Here is a 23,265-nt window from a genome sequence, read left to right on the forward strand (position 1 = left end):
CCTTTAACAGCTGCAGAAGCGAGTGCCAAATGAGACAGCTTTAGATAGGATAAAAATCAATAATTACCCCCTTCTGAGTCATCAGTAACTAAGTCTCTTTTGGTCATTAACTTACAGTTTCCATGACTTCACTCACAGTGTCAGATCCCAAATGCCTGCCACAGTCATTCTATCTTCTTACAACCAGAGGACTACATTTTTTTAAAATCCTTTTTTGTCTCCATACATTTGGTTCATCTGTGTACAAATCATCATCAGAAAAAGCAATGGCACAGTAACAAAAAATATTTTTGCAGAGAATCCCTCCTGTAGGAGCTCTAACCTTTCAAACAGTGGTGCAGATCCTCTTCTTATATCAGCTTGACACTGGTGCAATTCCAGCAACAAAGCCACTTCTGAGTTACACTTTCACGAAGGAAGTGACATCAGGCACATCTATTGCAACCGATAAAATCTACACATAGGTAATGCATTTTTCTTGGGAGAAGACTCTCTCAAAAACTTGACTTGAGGGTGTTTTCGATGGTGTTGACATCCCGTTCTGCCATCCTGACTTCCACATTTGTGCACTGCCGGAGCCGCTTCTGGAAGTTCCCACTGAGTAGGATGTAGAGAAATGGATTAATGCTGCTGCTGGCATAGCTGAGGCAGATGGAGATGTAGTAGCTCACGTAGAAGGTCAGGGTCGGCTGAGAAACCTGAAGATTCACGAGCTGGATCACGTGGAAAGGGGCAGCGCTCACCACAAACACGCTGACCAGAGCAAACACCATCTTAGTGAGCCTCATGACTCTTTGCCTGGGGATACTGGTGGTGTAACTGCAAAACAAAGAAGGATCCCTAGCACAGAAAGTCAAGATGGGAAGATGATGTCATGGATTGAGTATACTGATGAAATGGCAGTTATGTGAGACCAAATTAACTTACAGTGCAAGCAAAGGCCAGCTCTCAATAACTTCATTTTTTTGTTGCTTGCACATTATTGTTTCTTTTGTTTAGGCTGAATTTGATCCTATACCACACACATACAGAAGCCACTGAGAACTGTTTACATATATTTGTTGAAACACTGACAATTATTTTCATTAAAAACGCTTACTCTTTTTCAACACAGGACCTATATAGCTTTGAATTCCTTTTCATCTATGACTACATTTTTTTGCTAACAACTGGAACAGAAATATCCAGTTAAAACATGACTATTATGAGCTTAAAGGAGACTTAGAGAAAAGAAGCAAATGATCTTCTTGCCTGAGGAATTAAAATCCAGACTAAAATGGAAATCAATTTTGGTTTTAATAGAAAATTGGTAGAAGCTGAAATACAAAGCACATAGTCCTAGAACCAAAACATGCTGACCAGGCGCTGCTGTCAGGGAAAACGGGAAATTGTATTTCACATGGTTTATGTGTCAATTTTCTTTTCTTGCCTCGGCTGTGAAGAGTGGCTGGGGATCCTCGTGGGGTCTGGAGTCCCACTCCCACAGGAGGGGCAATGCAGCCTGGAAGCACCTCACCTGCAGCCCCCTGGGCCACAGCAGCTGGTACCAGACCCAGCACCCAGATCCTCCCAGGGTTTCCTAATCCTTGAACTGAAAGTTTGGAGCCACGAGACCCCAATGAGAAGATACTCTTCTGCAGCCAGAAGTGCAGGGTTGGGTCATGCCTTTTTGTTGTCCTTAGATAAGCTGAGGACTTCAGCCATAATTTGCTCCTCGGTGTTTCCTTCTAACCGGGTTATCTTGCTCGCTCCCCTGAATCCCATCCCCAGCCTGTTTCTTAGGAACCTAATGCAGCATCTGAAGCATTTAAAGTTACATGGCGTGATGCCTAAATGTCGTTTTAGGACTAATCCTTTTGACTTGTTACATATAAAATCTTTGCAGTATGAGCAGAGCATCTGAAATAGGAAGAAGCATGAATAATACTTTACCTCTCTGCTTTCTTGTTTTGCTGATACGTCTCCCATGTGTAACATAAAATTAAAATATAGCAAATAACTATCAGTGGTAAAGGAAAAAAGAAAGTTGTTATAGTAAGATAAAGTGTATACCTGTAAAACAAAATGCAAAAAGAACAAACAAGGTGATTACACAAAGAGGAACTCATAAGTGTAAAAAAAATATAAATGACATTTTTCATAAAGTGGTCTCTGATTTGCAATTCTTGATTAGAGATACATGGAGCCTGTTTTAGGTAGCAGCAAGTACCTAGAACTGCAAGCAGGTTTTAGTATTAAAGTCTGTGTTCAGCACTGCTAGGAATACTGTTGACTACAAGAACTACAAATTATGCCTCTTAACTTTCCAAATTCTGTATGTGTGCATTTTTTCCAGCACTTGTGTAATCCGTGAGAACTCTTGCAAACGTTTATGCAGGTCAGTCTGCTTAGTCCTCTGATATTTTGCTAGTCTGATAGTAGATCAGTGATGACCACCTTCTGAGCACAGTTTTTTCAACCATTCTTGCATCATTAGTGTAATCTAATCTACATCATCTTTCCTAGTTGGTTTGCTGGTATTTTGTTACAATTCAAGTTAATTTGTTTCTATTTATTCTTAATCAACTGGAGAACTTCCATCAAAGAAGGAAATTAGATTGTTTTGTTATAATTTGTTCTGGACAAATAGACATAGAGTTTTTCTTATCACCTTACAGATTGGGAGCTTAATAATTTGTTAAGCTTTCTGGTTATTGAAGTTAATCCTACTTTTTACTCTATCTATCAGAGTCTCCTTTTACTTGTCTTCATATTTTTCTGTATTAACACCTCTAATGTGGAATTAAGCAAGCCTCTGACAAATTGGTCATGCCATCAGAGAGGATGGACTAGACTGAATTCCAAAAATCCTTTCAACCCTGTTTTTCTCCTATTTTCTCTGATTTCTTTCAGGCTATTGGGGGTCTCATGTCCCTCACAAGGACAGTCATATTTCAGGGATTGTTTTTACTAATACCTTAAGTCTTCAGCAGTGAATTTCATCAAGCTTTGATGACATTAAAATATTTAACTTTTGTACTATTACACATTTTTTTTCCCTCTTTTTGTTTTGGTGCTCTGGAGTTAAAATTAATTCCATTAAAAATCTGGTTGCAATTCAGTTTGGGTGGAGGGGGAAGGGAGGCTGGAACAAAAAAGACACTCTCTTAGGCTTTGTCTATGTTAACAAGTAGTACAAATGAGTAGTGAAAATCTGTAGAGTGGTCATGCTTAGGACATGATACATTATACTCATGTTAGGGGGTTTAACCTTGAATTTTCTGTAATTGGATGCTGTGGATTGAGGACTGAATACACAAAAGTGATTGGAGTCCATTCAGTGGGTTCCCAGAGCACTTTTCCCATCTGATTTCACCTGCAAAGAATACAGATCATGTGCTCTGAGACTGCTGAATAATGCCAACTCAAGTGTGGTAATTAGAGACAATTCAGATACTAATTTCAAAAATACCTTCCTTATCCAAATGAACATGTTAATGTAAAAACACCCAATATCAGTTAAAATTTGCTCTCTGTTATGTAAGGTTTTTAAAACTTTCTTTTACGTCCCTTGCTAGTCATCACTCAACAAGCTAGCTTGAATTCAACACATAGTCAGGAATCTGCTGGACCATAAGATATTGGAAAGTCATGTATGCAATTTGAGGAGTGTATAATCTCTTCTGTGATCTACATCTTCCAAACACGATGGTCTGCCAGGTCAGGAAGGGCAATGGGAACCCGTTTGTGAACAACAGTTACCCAAATGCAGCAAGAGAAGACAAGGAGAAACAGAAATCCTTCACTGTTACATTTGCTATGTGGGAACTGTCTTGCTGAAGTCAGTCACGCTGGCGCTGCCTCTATATTACCAATACACTCTGAGATGCAGTTATTTGAATGATACAAGGCTCAGCTTCAGCTTTTAATTCTATTCCATTCATCCATCCATCCATCCATCCATCTGCCTGTCAGGGATGTCAAAGATAAAATGGGTGGTATCCTCAACAGCAGCTGCAGACATGATCCCTTGAGCTTTGAAAGCTTACCAGAGAACATCATCGGGTGAGGTTAGATCAAAAGCACAACTTTCCAAACCATCTTTGAACTTTATTACTTTTGAGTAGACCCACACAGGGAACATCAGAATAAGTGATGCCACCCATAAACATAAATTGGCTCGAATGGTCTTTGATCTTGTTCTCAGGTGGGTTAGGCGAAATGGCTGGACAAGAGCGAGGTACCTGTAAAAGCAGATAACAACAATATAATAGAAAAACAGTAAAATATTTATGTTAATATTGTTGACCACAAAATAAAAATTCCAATAGCCATTGCAGGGGAAGGAAAGTGCATTTTTTTAAAAGTTGTCTAGTACAATATGTCAGAATGGCTTTTATTCAAATAATTCCCTTAACATTCAACAAACGATCATGCTGTTGCTCACAACATTATTCAATTAACATGATAAGAGTTTTTAGTAAATTATAGTAGATTAGCATGTAGGAGATGATAGAATTTAAAAACTCAGACATACAAGAAGCAAGCAGTGACAAAATCTGAGATTAAGTTAGTTCTGGAAAAGAACTGGAGATGATTTAATACAGGCAAGACTGCTATTAAAAAAAAATAGAACTTTCTAATATAGTTTAGCTCTAGGAATGCCTAAGTCTGTTACAGTTGTAATTTAAATGTTTAGTCCCCACATAACTGAAGATAAAACTGAAAGACTTCACTACCTTAGAAGTAACCTTCAGTTAGCAGTGGCTCATGATAAAAAACAAATTCACTTTCTTTTTCACAACCTTCACATTTCGTAAAATGTTGGGGTAAACAATCTATCAGATGAAAATGGATTAAAGTGGGCAATCTTTGAGCTGAAAGCAGAATATCAAATGCAACAATTCACATGTCATAAAAAAGAAGAGGAAGGTAAAAGGGGGGTATTTTTCCTCTATTTTTTTCAGGACTGAGTAGGGTAGACACAAAGTCCACTGCATTTGGTACACCTTTTCATTTCCAGATGAGATCAGACTACCTACTAACATGACCACTGGTTCAGAGCTTAGCAACTTGTTTGGGAAGAACAGTATGAGATCACCTTAGAATAAATTCAACAAAGGTAAAGAAACCTGACAATGAATTTCTTCCTTTTTCTTTCTGTCCTTTACATACACAGAATCTGTCATACTCAGACCAGACCCTTTTTCTAAAGGATTATCATCTACATGTGGAGTCCTACAGCACTTGTGCTCAGCTAATTAAGAAAGCAGATTTGGAAAGTACATCATTGTTGCAGAAGACTTTTTTTCCCAGAAGGTAGTACTTTCAGTGTGTTCTGAACTAGGGCCATTAGAGATTAATTCTCTATTGCTCTTAAGCTCTATACCTTAGCTAGAAATGAAAGACTCTCTCTCAATCAGTGAACTATTTATGTTGTTCACAGATCAAGTGAGAAAACCGCAAAAAACCCAATAAAAGCCTTGTGTTGGGTTTGCATGGCAGGGTTTTGGTGGCGGGGGGGCTACAGGGGTGGCTTCTGTGAGAAGCTGCTAGAAGCTCCCCCTGTGTCTGATAGAGCCAATGCCAGCCGGCTCCAAGATGGGCCCGCTGCTGGCCAAGGCCAAGCCAATCAGCGCCTCTGTGATAACATATTTAAGAAGTAGAAAAACACTTGGAGAGAGAGAGCTTCTGCAGCCGGAGAGAGGAGTGAGAAGATGTAAGAAACTCTGCAGACACCAAGGTCAGTGCAGATGGAGGGGCAGGAGGAGCTCCAGGCGCCGGAGCAGAGATCCCCCTGCAGCCCGTGGTGAAGACCATGGTGAAGCAGGCTGTCCCCCTGCAGCCCATGGAGGAAGGATGAGGGGTGTAGAGATTCCACCTGCAGCCCGTGGAGGACCCCACGCCGGAGCAGGTGGAGGCACCTGAAGGAGGCTGTGGCCCGTGGGAAGCCCACGCTGGAGCAAGTTCCAGGCCGGACCGGTGGACCCGTGCAGAGGGGAGCCCACGCCAGGGCAGGTTTGCTGGCAGGACTTGTGACCCCGTGGGGGACCCCACGCTGGAGCAGTTTGCTCCTGAAGGTCTGCACCCCGTGAGAGGGACTCCATGCTGGAGCAGGGGAACGATGAGAGGAGTCCTCCCCCTGAGGATGAAGAAGCGGCAGAAACACCGTGAGATGAACTGACCGCAACCCCCACTCCCCGTCCCCCTGTGCCGCTGAGGGGGGGAAGGTTGAAGCCGGGAGTGAAGTTGAGCCCGGGAAGATGGGAGGGGTGGGGGGAAGTGTTTTAGGAGTTGATTTTATTTTCTCATTGCTCTACTCTGTTTTGCCTAGTAATATATTAGATGAATTCCCTCTCTAAGTTCGGTCTGTTTTGCTCGTGACGATAATTAGTGAGTGATCTCTCCCTTTCCTTATCTCGACCTACAAGCATTTCGTTATGCCTTTTCTCCCCTGTTTAGTGAATGAGGGGAGTGAGAGAGCGGTTCTGGTGGGCACCTGGCCCCCAGCCAGGGTCAACCCACCACAAGCCTGCAGGGAACAGTCCTCACAATAACATGATTCCTTCTTAAAGGTATTTCATCTAAGAAAACCAGGTGTAGATTTGTAGTAGGTTGATTAAATTATTAGAAATAAAGGACTAGAGTTTGATACTAGATTTACATTGTTAACAAGAACAAGAAGCCAGATAGGAGTATGTAACATCAACTGCAATGTGCGCAAATTGAATGTTGCATTTTGCTTTCAGTTACCCTGGCACGCATCTGCATTTACTTGCCTAAAACCAGGAACACTGCTGTGCATTTTCTTCAATGCAGCTGAAAGCAGGAGCTTAGTAAGTGACTGGCTGCTTAAGAATGTGTTTGTCAGGCTGAAACCTCAAGTTTAATTAGACTGTGGATTAAATAATCCAGTAGTGATATCAGCAAATAATCAGAAATATCATTAACTGGACAGCATAACTTTCAATACTTGTCATTCCTTTGCTATGTTGCTGTATCTGTATTAATACATAGCCATACTTGTACATTTTACATGATGTAAATATCTGACACAAATCATAAGGTCCTTGTCTGTAGATGCTAGCAACATGTTGCCTGCAAGACCTTGAAATGTTGCTTGAGGTCCTGTACTTGTTTTTCCACAGATCAGGTTCACCAGCCTGACAGAACAAGGTGCCTGCAACACCTCAGTTGCTTGGTATTATTGCCCTTGGGGCAATGAAGATCAGGGACCACTGCATAAGATCAATAAAGATTCATATTTCATGTGATAATAAATTATTTTCAGTCTTGCTTGAATATTAGTATGGAAAAGATTTCTTTCATTATTCAAGCTGTGCAACAACCAAGTTATTTTCACTAAATAAGGTTAAAGTAATGGCCATTATTGCTAGAATCAGCAAAAGGCTTTTCTGGCATATGATATCTTAAAAAGCTATATCTAATTTCATGCAGTTATTCTCAGTCCTCATGATGGTGACAGAAAGAACAGAAATCCTCTACATTTGCAATGGTAGAACTGCTTTGTGCCATTCTTGGTACAGCCACCTCTCCTATTTCACATGGAAATAGCTTCTGACACCGATACTGCTTACAGGATCAGTGTAATTGAGAGTAATTTACAGGCTTCTCAGGTGCTTAAAACTTGTGATTATTCCTGCTTTACACAAAATTTGACCTCTTAGTCTCCATGTAAGCATGTACTATGTATGCTTTGAGCTTGCTTTCATTTTTCAAGCGGTACAAACAACGTTTCCATGCAAAGTAAGGGAGCGATACTGCAACTGTTTTTAAAATCAGCAGCAGGGATGTTTCCAAAGAATGAATACTGAAGAAAGTTACAATGGCCATTACAAAAAAAATCAGTGAATAAACTGTGAATTAAAGGAAGTGTTTGTGAGAAAATGAAAGGGTGTAAGATGGAAATATGGCATGTGGGGGAAGCACAGAAAAGTGACATTAGTAGCTGACATGGAGTAAGAAGTGCGCCTAACCCGGCACCCCTCTTCCCGCAGGCTGCAAGGAAGGTGACAGGACGTGATTTTCTGTCCTTTGCTGTACTCTCCATACACCCCGTGAGTCACCTCTCAGACATGCCCACTGCCTGCCGTTAATGAGAGACTGAACTGTAGCTGGTGCTTACAGTTGGGTGATACAAAACCACCTTAACGCTTTCATGTGCTTCTCCCTAGTGGGAAGGTTTCAGTGAGATCTCCCTTTTGTTTCAGTCTGCTCAGGCTCACAAGGTACCTAACCATAAGAACATTGGTTATTTGCTCTTTCATTAAGAGTGTATAACTGTATTGCACAAAGGTTTTCGAAACAAGTTCACATGCACAGAGATTTATTGGCAGTGTCTGTAGCTGATGGCATATAGTTACTTTAAGGGAAAAATCAAAATGAAAGGAGAGAGAGTGGAAGAGAAGCAATGGGGGGCTCCAGGCAAGCATCCTTCTCTGAGTCTCTTCTCCATTGCAGTATGTAGTTCCCCCTGTAATGCTTTTTCTACAGTATCAATATACTTTTCATCAGGACTCACTTCTTACCAGTTGCTCCTGCCTATGATGCTGTTGGTGTTGCTGAGAGCACTCTGTGCTGAGGCTGTATGCTGACTTGCTATTAAGTTTGGGTCCAGTAATGTCATCCAGAAGCTTTGACCACAGGATAGGAGAAGGGAGGGGAAGAAGGGGTGATTCTCACGCTGGTGGCAGTCACTTCCCATGAGAACCCACTGTAACAACATGGTTGGGTTTGCAGGTGCAGGGCCGGGAGGATAACAGCGCAAGATCCACAGCGTGGGAACAAGGGGAAAACGCTGCCCCAGAGACGCTGGGAAAGGCTGCCGCGGCGGCTTGGGTGACCGGGCGCAGAGCTGCCAGCAGAAAGCCAGCTACCGAGCTTCAGAGAGAGGGCTGCTAGCAATGCAAAAGGCTGAGGCTCTTAAGGCACCGTGTGACGTGTGGCTTAACGGATGATATTGCCTTTGCTCAAAGAACCAGAGCACAGCGCAGCTCAGGACTTATTAACGGTGAAAGTAATTCATTTTGATAGCAGCTGCAGTCTAGTGGTTATCAGACTAATGTTTATAATAACACTAACTGTGCTATTGGGCTTTGAAGATCATTAAGGAAAGGGATGGCATGTGCAAAGTAATCCCCTTAGCCTGGGACGGGTACTGCATCCACATCTTCCAGCTCCAGAGGTGCCCACCACTGCCTATAGGCTGGCTGACCCCCACTCCTTTTGCTGTGCAGACATTGTCTTCCTGGATACACAGCTGAGTTTTCAAAGGATTCTCACAAATGTAAAGGGAAGGTTACTAATGATGCAGGTGAGGGTACTAAAATCTGGCCTGTAGATATGTGTATTTCCCTATGTATTGTGAAATGACTTTTTCAGACTTTCTGGATCAATCATTTTGCTGGACATTTTCATATACTGATATGTGACTTTAAAGGATAATTTCCCTGGGTTTTTAATTCTCATTTTTAATATTCATCTGAGCAAAAGAAAAAAAGTAATTTAATGACCTTAAAGATGAAAAGGAAATTATTAGACTGAATGAAATGAAAACACCACCAGAAATTCAATTCAATGTAAATGTAAATGATTCTTTTTCTTGATAGAACTCAAACTGATTCCAGCCTGACAGTATTCTGACTTACCCTTCCCCAGACAATAAGAAATTAATCTCACCCTAAACACTTATCATCAGCTTTTGTCTCCATTCTTTTGCAGCAGTGGGTTTCTATTGGTTGTTTCAGTTTGGATGTAATTTTCAATCTTGCCAATTGTCCGGTGATAAATTTGTGAAATGAAACATGAGTGGTGCATTTGGGAAAACATGTTGTTTTGAAAATACGGTGTAATTTCCACTTCAAACAGAGAGTGGAACTTAAAGGCAGACATGTGCCCTCATATGACAAAGTAATTACCAGTGATAAAAGAGTCTTTTGTTGGGAGAAGTCTGAAGAACACTTACCTGAAACAAACTGTAACGGGAGTGTCTGAGCTGCGTCTCTGACACAGAAAGCTGGAGAAGGAGGCAGTGATGGCGCCTGCAGAGCTCTCAAAAAGTACAAGGCACCAGGTACGTAGTGCCTGTTATCCATGCCTATTACTGCACTTCTTTTTGCCTTTCTGCCACAGTTGCTGTTACAATGTTGCCTGGAGGAACGTCCGTGAGGCCAACCATCACCAAATGTACCTGGTGCCATCATGAAAGCCAAGGTGATGCTTTGAAAGAGAAGGGGTTTCATGGGAGCATGTGCTCCTAGTTAATGTAGTAGCTAACTGCATGTCATCTTGTCTGATTTCTAGCAAAGCCGTAAACGTGGTAATACTTCTGTCATTCGTACAGGACAAGTAAAGGGGAAACATGGCTTGGATCTTTCCTCGCTTTTTTTATTCCTGCCTCTAGATGCCTCTTTACCTGTTTGACATCCTGTGGTCTAACATTATTACTATGTACTGCATATTGTCACAATATAGTATACTGGCACTATTATTATTAATAATAATGCTAATTAGCAGCAATTATCCAATTAATGTTAATTATTAATTTATTATCTCTATTGGCTTAAAATGTACTGCTTTAGGATTGCCCCAAGAGGCAGCAAAGTGTACTATGATCAACGTCAAATGATGGGCTGCTCAGGGGACTGAGATTTTAAAAGGCTTTTCCATTTTCCTCTCACTGGGTTGTTTGTGACTACATGCGAAGTGAAGCAAACAGCACCAGAAAAAGGAGTATGAAGAATGAGTAAATGGATTAGTCCATGGCAAATCAGGTGGTTCTGGTTTTAAATAACTGAAAGCCCAGAACTTTCATAGCGATATGGCCCCACCTTGCCAGTGGTACTGCCTTGGTAAATATTTCTTAGAGTAACATTACAACAGTGGACAAATCAGGAATACATTTTCTCATGCCTGTCAGTCTCGGCTGCTGCAAGCACTTGGAACACCTGCCTGTTTCTTCTCAGTCATCACAGAGCTGCTTACTCCAGATTTATCTTCCCAGCTTTACCTCTCCATTTATGCGCCTGAAGCCTTAAGAGGATAGGCTAAATAAATGTTTATGCAGCCCTAAAAATTGACTGGTACCCTATGTAACTCTCAGACTTCAGGAACTTTGCTCAGGGAACTTTTCACATGCAGAGGCACACTTTGCAAACAGGACATCCTCAAAACCCCAATTATTTATTGGGTATTACAATCGACAACAGACAACAGACAGCTAGGACTAGAAAGCTCCTAGGCTAAGTGTTAATACTCTTACCACCCCTGTATGGCACCCTTAAGTCTTTGCTGTACAGCTGTCAATGGGAAAGAATGAGCATCTTCAGACTCCCTGATTCTCGATAGTATTTTATACCTCTTTGTGCCAGCCTTTCTCTTCTTGAACCTTTGAGTTGCCGACTGTCTCCACCTCAACTATCTTATTTCTGGCTGCAATCTTACCTTTCTTAGCACACATGGTTCTACTCTAGGTACTTTTCACTGCAATTTTCTTAGGAGGCTGAGCCAAGGTTATACAGCTGTGCCATACCAAAAGTATGCCTTGGATCACAGACAACTGAACCCCTATCAAGAGGATTGCACCTTTTCTTATAACCAAAGTTTCCCATTCCTTTCCCATTTTAAAGAAGTCTCTAACACTGCTAACCGTAATCTTCATCTTCAGTTTAAGTGGCTTATTGGAATGTTCCAAGTAACAACGCAAGTGTAGGACATCATACTGGACACTTTTTTCACCCATCTCACATCTCTCCTGTCTCACCAGAGACTGAAGCATAAGAGTATATTAATATTTGGGACCAAGGAAATACTGTCTGCAGCGTACACAGTTCCGATTTCACTTAGGCCAGTGATGTTTTCATTGAACAGTCAAATTTACTTTTGATGTACCTGGGGGGAAATTATATTGGGATTGCTGTCTATGTGTGCCTATGTGCATCCTCATCCAGAGAACAGGTTTGAGTTGCTTCTTATGAAATTTTCTTTTAACCAATAAGCAAAAGTTCTGGTACCACAGTTTCATCGAGGTTTAATTTATGTAATGTCTGCCTGTGGCACAAACATGAATCTGTATTAAAAAAATGTGCTTGATGTCAGTTTAGGAAACTTTCTCATAAATTTTAATATGCATACTCAACTTGCATAGTTTTTACAGCTTTCCTTAATGTTTTTTTTATTCCATATTAAAGTGAGCAGTGAAAAGCAAACTTTTATACATTGTACCCCTCATAAATTGACCCCTAAATCTCCATGGAGAGAACAGCTGGTTTTGCTACTTCTTAAGATCTTATAAAGAAATTTGATTTGCAAAAAGAAATGCTGAAAAACTAAAGTCTCTGTTGGATCATTGCGTGACATTGTTCACTCCTATTATGAAGTAGAGGATTTATGGGAATAAAAACATTATCCAGCAATATGACAGATATTAATTTGCATGGGATAGTAATTTTATTCAGCTCAGGCTTCTTCTGGAAGTGCCTTCGCAGGTCTGACCTGCTCCTGGGAAGCACTTTAGAAGTGCTTTTATTTTTGAGAAATGTGAAAGAGAACATGAAGCTGTCGTATGCTGCGTTAGCCATAGTATTTACTAAGGCATAATTATGTTTGTTGTTTTTATTGTGAATGTGGGATGATTTTACACTCAAACAAAGTCTGATAAACTGCTGATTTTTTCCAAAACAGCTGGTATAATCTTTTCACTTAATGAAAGCTCCTGGGTGGATTCAGAGGTGCTTTACTGAAACTATCAAGCACTAAACAGTTTGGGAGCTTGTTATCTGAAAAATATTTGTCTCTTGGCTATAGTGTCATAATTGACATTAGCAGTGATAAAACAATTGGGAGTGAAATAATTTGAAGAGCTTTCCCTAGGCAAGTGTATTTGAGATGGAAAAGCTTGCCTTGAAATAGAAGAGAAAGCACCTGCTTACCCCCAGTAATTTGGAAAAACCCCAGATGTCTAGTTTAAGACATGGCTTTGCTTCAGATATAAACTATTTTTATACCAGGTTTTGATATTCTGTCTTTCCTCATTAGGTTGTCATGTCTTTTTCCTGCCTTAATACTTACTGTCTTTTGCACAAATTCTTTTCTCTAAACAGCAAGATTAAAGATATTGCTGTGTGTAAATTCTTTAGGAATATAGGAAAAAGTTGTCATTTGTCACATTACTCATGTGCAATTTTAAGAACAGAGCTGTAGTGGGTTGACCTTGGCTGGATGCCAGGGGTCCACCAAGCTGCTCTATCATTCCCCTGCTCAGTAGGATGGGGAGGGGAGAAAAATAAGATGGAAAAAGCCTCGTGGGTCAAGATAAAGGCAATTTAATAAAGCGAAAGCAAAGGTCACGCACAGAAGCAAAGGAAAGAGAAAAGATTTATTCTGTACTTCCCATCAGCAGGTGATGTCCAGCCACTTCCTGGGAAGCAGGGCTTCAGTACGTGTAGCGGTTGCTCCAGAAGACAAATGTAAATAACGAATGTCCCCACTTTCTCCTCCTTTCTCTCAGTTTTATTGCTGAGCAGACGTCATATGGTAGGGAATATCCCTTTGGTCAGTTTGGGTCAGCTGTCCTGGCTGTGTCCCCTCCCAAGATCTTGCCCACCCTCAGCCTACTGGTGAGGGGAGGGGGAAATGTTGGAGAGACAGCCTTGATGTCTGCCAGCACTGCTCAGTAGCAGCCAAAACCCTGGTGTGTTACCTTGCTCCCTACCGATACCCAGCACAGCACTGTGAGGGCTGCTACAGGGAAAATTAACTCCATCTCAGCCAAATTCAAGACAAGAACTTTTAAAATTGAACTTCAAAGAAATTGATAATTTCTGGATCTTCTTTAACTGCATGTCAACCAAATAAGACTTCTCATATCATGCGTTAGTGTAGCCTCTTTATGATAGCCATACTTCATCCATTTAAAAATTATTTCTAACTTTCAATTTTCCACTTTCTACTTTCTGATATTTTTTCTCTGCTCTTCAGTGACTACATTTCACTTCCATGGAAGCAGGCCGTCTTGTATGCAACCATTCTTCCTATTGACTCTGTTTATTTATCTTAGAGTTTTCTTAATGATTGACCAGTGCCTCGTGGTATGCAGGAAAGTTTGTCTTTTTGTTTTCCTTCAGGCTCTTTCTGACATATGAAAGAAGACCTCTTTGGCCCAAAGCAGACTTTTCTTTCCTGAATTCAGTTGCTCTTTTCTTAAGATCAAGAATATACAGAAGCTGATTTTGAAATCTGTAGTTATGATAAAAGCTAAAATTCTTGTTGTACTCTTACTGCATTTTAATAAAAGTTTTAGAAAATAACAGATACAGCAGGTTTCTGCAGTCTGCCTGGAAGCCGATTTTTTATCTTAGACAAGAATGGTTAAAACACATCTAGTTTTAGTGACATTAAGCCTTTACCAGAAACCGCACCTCTAAAGATAAGCCCCAGATCAGTAATACTGGTGGTGATTAGGATCTCGTAAGGCCCTGGTCATAGCATGATGTTATAGCAAGACTTAAAATACTTCTGCCATTTCCACAAACATCAGAAAAGGATTCCTTCAGTTTTCAAAAAATCATTAACCGTGACTGTTGGCATTTCTCATTCTTGAATTACTACATCTTTGTATAAACACAATCAGTTATTATTGTCCTGGGGTACAGAATGAAAATGTGAAACCACGTACCTGTCCAAACTCATTGCGGTCATAATGGCACTGCATGTAAACTGGTTGCATGTGTCCAGGGAGGTAATGATGGTGCAAAGAGAGCTGCCAAAAACCCACTCGCCTCCACGTGCCCATTGGTGAATGAGAAAGGGCATGCCAATGATATGAACCAAATCTGCTACAGCCAAATTGCAGATGTAGATATCTGGGATAGTTTTCTTCTGAGTTCTGAAATCAATGGGAAGGCATGAAGATGATTATTTGACATAGTTACTGTATTGTTTTCCAAGTATACTGCTGATAGAGCAGACCTCAAAACTGAACTGCACACAAAGAAGTACACCATCAGAACCACTATTTTAGAGTCGGGAAGTTTTTCAACCCAAAGATATTTCAAACTAAACATTTTAGGCTCAACAAAAGTATATTGTTCATAATTTTGCTTTCCAGTAGAGGTTGAATGGGCTACTTTATTATCATCAGCACAATTATCTGTATTCTCCTTTGAAAACTATAAAGTGTTCAAAATAAACACAGGTCTGAGGGATATAGAAGCTCTAGAAATATCAGTCTAGCATAAATAGGAGGAGAGATCAGAGCCTTCCTGTGATGCAGTTGACTCAGGGCTGAATCTTGCTTAAAGATGCAGACAGGAGATTCTCAAGGTAAAAAGGGAAATGGTGAAAGAGGAATGATCCTCTGGGGGAAAAAAAAATAGTATGCAGTCAAATATTTAAAGATAATCTCATGAATTTTATACGTACATAGGGAATACAACTGAGTTAAAACTGTATGCAGAGTCTTCGTCTAAGTACTGAGAGTTTGACTTTGCCAGTTTCGTAATGTCTATATTGCATAGCTTTTGTGTGATATATGTCTGCTTTCCTAGATTCCTTTACCAAAATGCAATCCTTGTCTTAACCCTGACTTAGGCTTGGAGGAATGTTACACATGCAGTTGAAAGAATTCCTGACTTTAAATTGCCTTACTCTATACAAGTCAAGGAAAGAAGCACAAAGTATCTTTGAAAAGCACCGATATTTATAAAATATCTTTTAATTACAGGACTTTATTAAAAAGGTCCACAGTTTCCATACAGAAATCACCTTATCTAATTTCACTTGCAAATTAGATGTCTAGTCCAAACTATTTGTCTAGGCTCCCTCTCTAATAATTTTTTTTTTCCCAGCCTACTGCAAAGTACCAGTTTATTTGTCATTCTTACTGGAAGGCGCAGAAGAACCTGCAGCTGGGAGAACTCCACCTGGCTACCTACAAACCACATTCAGAAGTCCAATTCTATGACCAGCATTTCCTAAAAGGAAGATGTGTGAGAAGAGTTCCTAATTTCATATTTTTCACGTTGCCTTTACTGCATACTACAAGCTATGAAATGACTATGTTTCCAAAGAAACAAATTTAAGCTAGAGAGAATGAACCAGACAGAAGTATTTTTTTTCAAACATTTTTAATAAATTATGAAGTATGATTCACTGTCATCTGGTTATGATGCTGAAACCAAAGCCAGAGATCTATAAAATGTCTGCTGGCATTAATGACTGGAGTTTGTGGAGAGAATGACGCATGTGCGATCTTTTTCCTCCAGTGCCTTTAGCTTTGTGAACATTGAAAGATGCAAAATCTCCAGGAAAAGAAAACTCCAAACTGTGTTTCCTTCAAGGTGTCAAATGATACCATTATGCTGAAACATGCTGGTTTCAAAGCATCTGAAAACTGCCTGTACATGTCATTTTATGAAAAAATTAAAATGGTCTTTTTCTGCTTTATTTCATTCACATTAAAAGGATAGATCACACATAATTAGAAATTACTTTTGGACTCAGAGTGAAAATCTCAAATTCTAAACTTGCACACTTTATGCTAAATTTGATCGAGAATATACATTGAACAGCTGTCCCATGGTTGATGTAAAGGGAAGTGTGGTAATATCCACTGTCTCATGCTTCACACTGAGGTTCAGAAAACGATGCCTTTTTAGATCAGTGTCCAAAGGCCAGGACATGTATTTCCATACAGATTTTTGTATAGCTCCCTGTGGTGGCTGCTCAGAACGACAATAATTAAATGGTAACTCATGCAGCAAACTTATAATCTCAAATAATTTTGGCCACATTTTATAGTTTATAACTTTTTAATATTTTATTAGGACAGTGGTGCTTGTCTTCTGCCAAAACTATCACTTTACAAAAAAAAAAAAAAAAAAAAAAAAGCCAGGAAAATTATAGTGATAGCCTCAAACATCTTCATTTTGTCCTTTCAGTGATTTCTCCCTTCTCGCCACAGATTTGAAAACTTCTCAGCAGTTTCCCAAACCACAGATATGTCAATTCATCCTTCCACCCATGCCAGGTTAATTTCCATCTCTGAAATACCCTATGAAAAATCTACAAAAGCACAATTTCTGCTCTATAAAATCCGTGAATATGTCAAATCTGTTGATAGTCCTACCTTCAATTCTACTTCTACAGATTAAACTCATTAAAAAATGAATTTGAACGATCCCATTCCATTAAAAAAGGAAGTGTTGAGCAGACACGACAATGTGATAATCCATATACTGGCTGTCACTCCAGTAACAACTTCAAGAAACATGACAAGTGCATTATGTGTTGTCATCAGTCATTATTTATCCCCTCTGGCTGCATTATGTGCTGTCATCAGAATTTATTTATACCCTCCTGGACAGAGAGTCTTCATTAATTAGAAGATTAAGTGTTAATTTGGAAGTGATCTTTCAGGTTAAAGACAAGATGATTTATAAGTATCACACACTTAAAACCGCAACCATGTATCCTTTTTTCAAATAGGAAAAGTGAAAATGGTATCCCTTATGGGCTAGGTCTACAATGGCAGGTAGCACCAGCTTTAAAGTCATCCTCCTGTCCAGGCCTGTCCTCCCCTACAATATCTAACCATTCCCAGCAAAACAGCTTGACTTGGAAGAAGCTTTTTTAAATTTCCAGCTCTGACATTAACCATAGTCCACTTCCCTTCTGCTCTCACTTGGAGTTTACCAAGATCCTTGGTCACTGAGAAGAACAGGTCCAACAGCAGCATTCCTATATCTACTTGACACTATCTCGTAGCCCTTTCGTGCTGGTAAGCATGCACTGTGCTCCCTCTTGGATCATTTCTGTACATGTTATTTTCTCCTAATGGCTGAAAAAACATCTCAATATTTATCAGGAAAGACTTGTAGTATCTTTTCTCCTTTTAACTGAGGATGTGATTCTTCTAATCTAATTTTATCAGTTTGAAATTTAGTCTCCCAGTGATCTTGGCTCCTATAATCACTGCAGAGAAACAGAACTCTGGGGGCAATTTATCCTGTCTTAGGTATATGACAAAGATAATACGTATTACTCTCAGTAGTATCTCTCCAGGGAGAGATCCAGATGACTGGCTTGGGCAATCAAAATTAGGCTAAAAAAACTTGCTCACGTCCATACAATTGGATAAGGCCTATAAAATCTTGAGAGACTGAATCTTGCTCAGTACCCGTTATGAAAAACTGCACAAAGTAATTTCTGTTCTACATGTCTGCCTCTGTGCCTTCCCTCATTTGACCATATCTAGTGATGAAGACTTCCAAGTAATTCAACTAATTTGTTGTTGGATAACAATATTATCTATGTTTAGCATTAGATTAGCAATAGCTACAGAAGTTGGTCCAAGATATTCTGGTCCAAAAATATATATACTCTTTAACCGAATCTCACAATCAAGCCAGATCACTTAGAGACATGTATCAGTTGCTGTGCCAAATGTCATCGTGGGAAATCCCACATTTCTAACGTTAGATTGTTTTTTAATTCTGAAACAAATCTAAACCAGAATCAGAAATCAGAGTAAAGTGACAGTATGCTGTCGCAGTGCAGAAAGACTCAGCTTTCCCATCTCAGCGAGGAATGAAGAACAGAACAGCTGAGATATGTAGCAGGACACTGGGTACTGGGTTTAACATGTTGGGATTTTTTTGCTAGATTTAGGAAAAGCAGGAACCTAAGATTGGCAGAGACAATCCTTGTTACAGAGCTGAGTCATCGGCTGTCACAGGCAACAAGATCAGGAAAGACCTCATAACAGAGTAGTTTCATCTCAGAAATAATAATTTTACTTCTACTATTCCTACTGAAGGCTATCACAGGACGTCTTTATTCTAGAAGATAAAATAACCTTCTAGTTATCAGCCTTTAATAACTCCTGACTGGAGTCTACCCACTTGCTTTGTACCACTTTTGGCCTTTAGTTTAAACAGTCCTTTACCTTTACAGCAGAAGCTGTATTTGATCCTCATTTATAGAGAGTAAGCATATACCTCTGAGCCTTTAAAAAAAAAAAATTAGGTGAATTTTCATAGTTCTTCGTTCTTCTGGTTCTTGTAATTGTTTTTTTCTGTTCTTATTCCAGTCTGAATATCTTATCTTTCCTGGGAACAGTTGGTGAGAGTTGTATTTCGGGCCTTGTTATGAGCCTGGAGAATGTGACTAGCATTTCCCTTTTTCCCCCCAGAAAGGCAGAGCCTTACATGTATTACAGCTGTGTGTGCTTCTCACGCAGCTTTAGCCTATTGACAGCCCACAGCAATCCCAGGAGTTTTTCCTCTGTTGTCTTCTAGCCAACAGCAGTGCTTCCTATTTATAAAAAAATACTATGAAAATTATATGGCCTTGTGCTATTAAATGTTACTGCATTTCTATTGCTCTACTCCCTCCTCTATTCCTTATCTGGTTTGTTCTGTATGACAGTCATACTCCTTCACATCAGCCACATCTCCCCAGCGTATGTCATTAGGAATAGTACTGACATACTCCTACACTTTGCCCCAGGTCTCTGAAGGAAAATATGAAATCTGGCTGGCCTGATGTCGTGGTTTTGCCCCAGCCAGCAGCTAAGCACCACACAGCCACTCACTCGCTCCTCTCTCCTGCAAGGGGATGGAGACAAGAATGGAAAAAACAAACTCGTGGGTTGAGATAAAAACAGTTTAATAGGATAACAAAGGATGATGATGATGATAATAACAACAATAACAACAACAACAATAAGAATAATAATACAAGTGATGCACAAATGCAATTGCTCACCACCTGCGAAAGGAAAATAAAACAACATGACACCCAGTCTGTTCCGAGAAGCGAATCTGCCTCCCAGCTAGCCTCCCCGGTAATATATAGGGAGCATGACGTTCTATGGTAGGGAATATCCCTTTGGCCAGTCTGGGTCAGCTGTCCTGGCTGTGCTCTCCCAGCTCTTGTGCACCTGGCAGGGCGTGAGAAGCCGAAAAGTCCTTGACTTAGTGCAAGCACTACAACTACCAAGCAGCAACTAAAACCACTAGTGTGTTGTCAACATTATTCTCATACTAAATCCAAAACACAGCACCATACCAGCTACTAGGAAGAAAATTATCTCAGCTGAAACCAGGACACCCTACTATCATTCCCTGAAAGTTCCATGTTAACCTATTTCTCCTGAAAAATCTTTTCAGGAAACTTGTTTCTTATCAACATCGCCTAGTACCATCCACACTTTAGATATTTTTTTCTCATGTTATAATTCTTGAACTCATTAGACTTATTTGGCTGAGTTAATAACTTCCAACATGATAACATAAAATCTGGTAGCAAAACCTCTGATCTGAATAGGCTAGCTGTATGTAGCAGTTTCAAAAATTTTCTGCTGGTGACTACATTCAGTTGCAAATACACCTTCTCCAGCTGAAGACTCAGAATGTAAGTAATAAGTGTTGTGACACTTATTTGCAATCTCTATTTTAGGAAATGTTATTTTACCACTTGCTATTAGTTACCTTATTAAAAATCAAGTTAATCTGAAAAGCTATACTTATAGATAATTGGAATTGTATTTGATTCCTTTTTCTCTTCTGTAACATACTCTTCCTTAAAAATATGAAGCCAGACTAATGCGGCTAATAGGGGTTGTCTGGATCACATTTTCCCCCTCCACACAAAAACATAGTTGTTCTCCCACCAGTTGGTCCACCAAAGTAAGTAGGTTTACCTAAAAAGCTTACTAGCAGAATTGCAGTTTTGGGGACCAGTTTTTCTAGGTTGCTGGGATGAAGCTTATTGGGTACTTCTGGCTGACACTGAACTCTTGCAGCATTTTCTCCAACATTTTCTTTTTAATTAAATAGCAACATATCGCAACTCCCTCTATTATTCCCTAGGGATGAAATTCATTCACACAAGGAGGGCCAGCCAATAGTCATTGAGTTACTAATTTTTAAATTAAATCTCAGTGCATAGACATATATTACATTACCTTTCATTAGAATTTGATCCCAGTAAGTTGCAGATAATATAAATTTAATTCACACTTAAAAATGTTTGTCCCTAGCTGGTAGACCCGCAAATGAAACTGGGGAGCAGAAATTCCAAGGTTCTTTCTTTACCATGTTCTACCATCAAGAACAAGAAGTAGCAAATAACTTTCAAGTTAATTAAAGTGATAATCTAGCTTCTTTCTCTTTAAAGAATTGATTCTGTAATGCTAACAAAATTTAAATGTATGCATGAGAAAATGTGTTCAGTAAAGAGCAAAAGACACAGCTGAGAAGCAGAGGCATTGAGTAGAATCAGATCTGTTTAGTGAAAGGTGAGAATTTGACATGGTTATTTTTCAAATGTAGCTACATTTTAAATATACATTCATCTACAGATTCTGAGGTTTGTGGCTGTCTTTTTTAGTGTTGGTAACTACCACATTAAGTTTTCAATGCATTATTTTCAATTTCTTTTCCTGTGTATAAATGTTCATGCCCATAAATTTCAACACACATATGGTTTAAATTATCTTCTTTTTTTCCAAGCCATTGTCCATGTCTATTCCCTCTGTCTCTCATATTTTTATTTAAACTAGACAAAAGCTTTTCACCAGGGACAAAAAAATCTTTGTTCCTTCTCAGTTTCCTCCCATCCTATTATTTTAGAGACTCTACAACTAATTTTTAGAAACTCTATTTCTTTTTTCCTTTCTATTCATTCATACATTTAAAAAGTCATATTGCCATTATGTTCACTTTGGACATGCCGTTTCCACATTTCTTCTCTTCTGCATTCAGATTATGAGCTACAATGTTCTTGAGTGTACCAGGCATTGAATTTCTGGTAGTTTCAAGGAAAGCTTCCTAAAGCTGACAGACACTTAGTCCTAGGCTGGCCTTTGGAAATCTTTAGTTTAAAATCAGAGTATGCAGGGGTACAGTCCATTTGTTAATCCTTGTAGAGTGTGACATATATTAGCCTTCTGCTGTCATAAATCTTTATGTTAAATTTGTGCTGAAGATAAAAGCCACTTTTTCAAGATACGTGCTTATGGATTTAGAGTTTGTGGCAGCATCAGCCACTTGACAGCAAATTCTTTATTACATCAAAAAAGAAATCTCTTGTTAAAATTAAGAGACTAGAAGGTATTTTCTTGCATAAAGGATGGCTGGGTGAGATATTATGACCCAAAAAACTTTATCAACTTCAGCAATTTTACCTTCTCAGAATACAACAAAAATATCTTGAAGTATTAATTTCTGTCATGTGAGAATCCTTGACTGGCACTAAGGCCCTGTTTCCAGAAATAAGGTGATGCTGGAAAAAAGCAGTAAGTTCTAGGACGCAGCTGTAAATGGGCAAAAGTTAGATAGAGTTATTAGAATAATCTGAGGTAGAAGTGCAGTTTTCAAAGGAGAAGACGACTATATTTCAACTGACCTTAAAAGCACTTTGTAAAATATTATAATGCCTGGCTTGTACCATAACTAAACTTTAAAGTTCAGTCTAGCTTTTATCTGTGTTAGTGGAAAGATTGCTGCCAATTATAATGGAAGCCAGGGAAGAAGCCATGTATTTTGGTTTCCTTGAATATGTTTGATGTCAGTCATGCACTTAAGTTCTTTCTCATAACAGGAAAGGATAAGTAGGCATACATTACTGCTGTCTGTAGTCATGCTTTAATTTTTTTTAATAAGAAGTAAATGTCAATGACTAAACGAAACATGAAAAATTTGCTATCCTTGTCTTTGCTGGGCAATTCACTCCCTTAGTGTAGTAGTTATATATTTTTTTTAGCAATAAATCTTATTGCAAATTGTATTCAATTCCATACCTTATTATTGTGAACACAACGAGGATATTTCCAACTAAGCCTGTTGAAGAGATAATCCCAATCAGAGAGGGAAGGATAATTGTCTCTGCAGCACTGATAACCTGGTAATGGTGCCATCCGCTCCAAGATCTGTTAAACAAGCCTGGTGTACCATTCTGACAGGAAGACTGAAATTCATTCATTCTTCAGCGACTTCAGGACTTAGTTCTGTAGTAGCAAGAGAAAATAAATTATTTGCAGAGTAATACTTTGAATATCGTTAGTTAAGTCTGGTATCTAAGCATGCCCCCAAGCAACCTGCTCAAACAGACCCTGCTTTGAGAAGGATGCTTGACTAAGTGATCTCCAGAGGTCTCTTCCTACCTCACCTGTTCTATGATTTCCTGAATATGTGAAATGACAGACAATGGTGTTAGATCTATTTTTTTTTTCATTCAAAATCACCTCTAATCTTGTGTGTCTAT

At 39.4% G+C, this 23,265-nt stretch overlaps 1 protein-coding gene across 1 annotated transcript; it reads right to left on the reverse strand.

Moving 5' to 3' along the window:
• Positions 1 to 494: 494 nt before the first annotated feature.
• MCHR2 (melanin concentrating hormone receptor 2) lies at positions 495 to 22,983 on the reverse strand. The gene is made up of 5 exons (XM_054822431.1): positions 22,802 to 22,983; positions 14,675 to 14,884; positions 4,029 to 4,223; positions 1,933 to 2,052; positions 495 to 819 (listed from the first exon to the last, which is right to left on the reverse strand). Exons 1-5 carry the CDS (start codon positions 22,981 to 22,983, stop codon positions 495 to 497), a joined length of 1,032 nt encoding a protein of 343 aa, XP_054678406.1.
• Between the last annotated feature and the right edge of the window lie 282 nt (positions 22,984 to 23,265).

The sequence above is a fragment of the Grus americana genome, chromosome 3 (genome assembly GCF_028858705.1).
Source record: "Grus americana isolate bGruAme1 chromosome 3, bGruAme1.mat, whole genome shotgun sequence".
NCBI lineage: Eukaryota > Metazoa > Chordata > Aves > Gruiformes > Gruidae > Grus > Grus americana.